A 3737-nucleotide genomic window follows, 5' to 3' on the forward strand; every position below is an offset into this window, starting at 1 on the left:
CCCTAATGATGAGTTTTAATTATTTGTTTAATTTGTTCCTCTTTTCTATCTTTCCACCACTCCACTGTCTCTAACACCACTCACTCTTATAATTTACATTGTTTTTAATATAGTTTCTATTTATCTGAAATTTATTTTAACAAGATAATTATAACAAAAAAAAAAACAATTGTAATTATATCAAATTTCAAGGTACAAAACATCCCAAGACCCTATCTTTATGTTGTTTAATCCTAATCTAACCTAATCTAATTAGGTCTTAATGATAAAATAAAAAGATGAACTTCTACCCAATGATCTCTCTAGTAGCATCATTCCATAGAGATGATATTTGCTTGAACACAGAAACTCGCAGACGTTACCATTTGGATAGTGTGTGTACCAAGCAAACTTGCTCATATGCAATAACTCACAAGGAGATGTAAAGGGGCAAACTTGCTCAAATGCAATAACTCGCAAGGAGATGTAAAGCAAGCCTAGTGTGACAATCTCAAATGACAGAATGAGGATGTGTTTTTACCTCAAGAGTATATAAAGTAAATATCACATCGTGCACCTTTTAGTAGGAAAAAGAAACAGGAACACGTTCAAAATGCATTCAGTACATAGTGCACTAATTGAATAGAGAGAATTGATGATCAAACTTAAAACAGAAATCCATTGACAAGTTTGACTGATATCTAGTCGAATACTGAATCCTGACGGTACAAACTTAAGTTCCCTAAGGTTCCTTTAAACAAGCGGCAGCAGCATCTGGGGCATAAACAACGATTCGTTAAGAGCTACTGCTGTGGTCTAGCGACAGGCTCCAATGCTTCAATTGTCACCACGCTGTTCCCGCGAATCACCTGAAAGAGAAATTTTGCCGCGATATTAGCTATGATATTCAGAGCTGTAAGATCCAAACAACCAGAGTGAAGGAACAAGGGTAAAGGGAGAGAGGAGGAGAGAATAAGAAACTCACCACCATGCCAATTTCATTCTTATCATTGCCATTAACTTCCACTGTGTTGTCAATGACCAAATTCATGAACTGATCAAACCCACGAAGAGTTCCAGTGACTAAGCGGTTTGCATTCAACTTGACTGCAAAAAATAAACAGCATTATTGCTCAAGTGGGATAGCAACCTCAAACGTCAATTAACAGAGGAATGTAAAATTATAAAATGGGACCATGGATATTAATGCTCTCTCTGACTAAGAAAACGCTATATAGTGATTTTTTCTAAAAGAAAACACCTTCGTTCAGACTGCACTTCAAAAAAATTCTATGCAGTCCAGCACGCAAGGTTAATGCAAGAGATGCACTTAAGCTTCATAAAATGTGTTTCCCCTTTGTTTTAGCTATGTATTGAAGGTGTTGTAGGACGTTCTCTTATGGACAGGAGGGATAGAGACATCAAGGAAAGCACTGATTTCCTGGTACAAATTATGCTGTCTAAAATCAGCTGGAAGGCTAAATAGACTTGATCTGCTAAGCATGTTCTGGAACTTATGCCATAAGAAAGACAGATTATGGATACAGTGGGTACATATTTATTATGGGAAGCAAGGTACATCCAAAGAAAGCTTTTTGGGTGGTCCATAAAATCATTAAAGCTTATTAAGACTTTGAGGAAGTTGGCTGGCAAGGGATGGCAAGATGGGCAAGTACTAACTGCAAAGGTAAGGGTGCACAAGCTGAAGTTTACACTGATGACACTAGCAGCAGGAGTATATTACATAAGGCAAGAAAGGAAACCTGTGAATCTTCCAATCAAAAAGCAGAAGTCCTGAAGCTCTCTCTCGAATGATAGTCCAGGATATTTACAGTAGAGGAGTAACGAAAGCAAGGCTATCTAGAATACTGGCTCAGTTGAAATATTATTATCCTTAGGCTGCTATACTGAACATTCCTCGATTTTGAAGGATAGTAGGATGTTTCCATAGTATTAGATGCTTTACCAGGCTGGGGATGTCTAGCTCTGAGTTTTTCTGATATGCAATGTTCACTTTTGTAGTAAAACTGCTTATTTACCAAAAAAAACAAAAAGGTGTTGTTCAAGTCTAGGGGCATCTATGCTTGGAAAAAAGTTGCACACACACATACTCAAGTTTTTTTTAACCCCACACATTGCAAAAGAAATTGCTGCAGCAAAAGCATGCAATGGCAAAGGAAACATTCATGAAAAGGTTTTGAGTTGCACTATGACCAGGAGGTACTGTAAATTGCAGTTTAAGCCGCTCAGACTTGAGCCTTTTGCATTAAAAGGAAATATAAAACAGGGATGTGATTGACAGATGGGAAATACACAGAGCGTGGTAAATGATACGATAACGTCAGAGCAAGAGTATAAGGTCAAAAAAAATTCAGCTCTTAATAGTCTAACAATAATGACTTTGATTGTGGCTGGTTATGCATTACTTAGCGAACTTAATTTTCTCTGTTGATAATGAGGAAGTGGACGAGAATATATCACTTGCCAGCAAACACAACTTCATTTACCTTTGAACCTAGATAAAAATCACTAACAGACTCTGATAACTAGCAATTTTGCACGGACAAATGTAAGCAGTGGAAGAATACAGAAAGCACACAAAAATAATTTCTTACACCCTAAATTATTGCAGCAAAAACAAACTAAGCACTAGCTGATCTATTTATTTTTTATGACGGTAGTGTCCGGGTCGTGACTAATTCCACGGCACACCTACCACCTCCCATCTGCAAAAAGTAATCGGCAACTCTACCCATTAAACCTCAAACAGATGATAGAGATTACCTAGTGTTTTTTGTCTCTGCTGGAATTTAAACCCTAGACCTCATGACTCTCAACCACATCATTAATCACTAGGCCACACCCTAAGGTGCAAAGCATTACTAACTGATAAACCCTAAATTCCTTACAAAAAACACTTAAACCCTAAACAAATTGCAGCAAAACCAAATCAACCCTCCACATAAAGCACAAAAACATACAAGCATACAGTTTTACTAACTAATAAGCCTTAAACCCTAAGAAAATTGCAGCAAAAACAAATTAACCAACCACAGAAAGCAATTAAAAAAAACATAGAAACATAAAGCATCGTTAACTTACTTTGAAGCTGCTTGTCCATATACCTGTACAAAACAAAACCAAAAATGGAAGACGAATAAGAAATCTTCATATACACATCGAAAACAAAGGGAAAAAAATATGAAACTCAGAAGCTAAGCTCGATTAGAGGTACAACATACTTTTTGAGATCCGGAGGTTGACCCGATCTGCTCATCCTTGAGAGTTTTACCTTTTGCTCACTTGCCGGAGAAGATGAAGATGAAAAATGGAAGAAGTTTTGTACTTTTGCTGCGCAGTCGGGACTCAAAATGTTTTAACTTCAGTCCGCTTTTTATTTGTGGCCAAAACCAACTGAGGGTTAGGTTGGTATTTTTAAATTTACGGAGAGGTCTCGGGTTCGAGCCGCCTAGGATATCGAGTCGCTCTTTTAGGAAATGTTGTACTCCTTAAGATGGAATTTTTTAGCTCGAATTTAAATTTAGTTAAATTTTCAATATAAGTATCGAACATCGAGTAAGAAACTAAAAGAAATTATTGGTCAATATTGATGTCGATTTTGTTATAATATTGACATATTTGCTATGCATTTTTAAGTTGTTTTTTTTTATATTCAATTTTTATGAGACAAAACTTCTTTTAAGTGTCATGGAATTCGAGAAGAAGAAAGAAACTTTTTTTGTAAAGAAAAAAGGGCA

General features: G+C 36.4%; 1 protein-coding gene across 1 annotated transcript; it reads right to left on the bottom strand.

The window, feature by feature from the left end:
- Positions 1-495: 495 nt before the first annotated feature.
- Positions 496-3378, bottom strand: LOC107002917 (probable small nuclear ribonucleoprotein G). Its single transcript, XM_015201123.2, has 4 exons — positions 3222-3378; positions 3082-3104; positions 965-1086; positions 496-848 (listed from the first exon to the last, which is right to left on the bottom strand). Exons 1-4 carry the CDS (start codon positions 3254-3256, stop codon positions 783-785), a joined length of 246 nt encoding a protein of 81 aa, XP_015056609.1. The 5' UTR covers positions 3257-3378; the 3' UTR covers positions 496-782.
- Between the last annotated feature and the right edge of the window lie 359 nt (positions 3379-3737).

This window comes from Solanum pennellii, chromosome 11 (genome assembly GCF_001406875.1).
Source record: "Solanum pennellii chromosome 11, SPENNV200".
NCBI lineage: Eukaryota > Viridiplantae > Streptophyta > Magnoliopsida > Solanales > Solanaceae > Solanum > Solanum pennellii.

Bases quoted from the DNA above. Each gene is read 5' to 3' on its own strand.
- LOC107002917 (XM_015201123.2), bottom strand. From the start codon at position 3,256: ATGAGCAGATCGGGTCAACCTCCGGATCTCAAAAA. The intron at 3,105-3,221 runs GTATGTTGTACC...TGTTTTGTACAG, and splicing joins CAACCTCCGGATCTCAAAAA to GTATATGGACAAGCAGCTTC. The intron at 849-964 runs GTGAGTTTCTTA...TTTCTCTTTCAG, and splicing joins AGAATGAAATTGGCATGGTG to GTGATTCGCGGGAACAGCGT.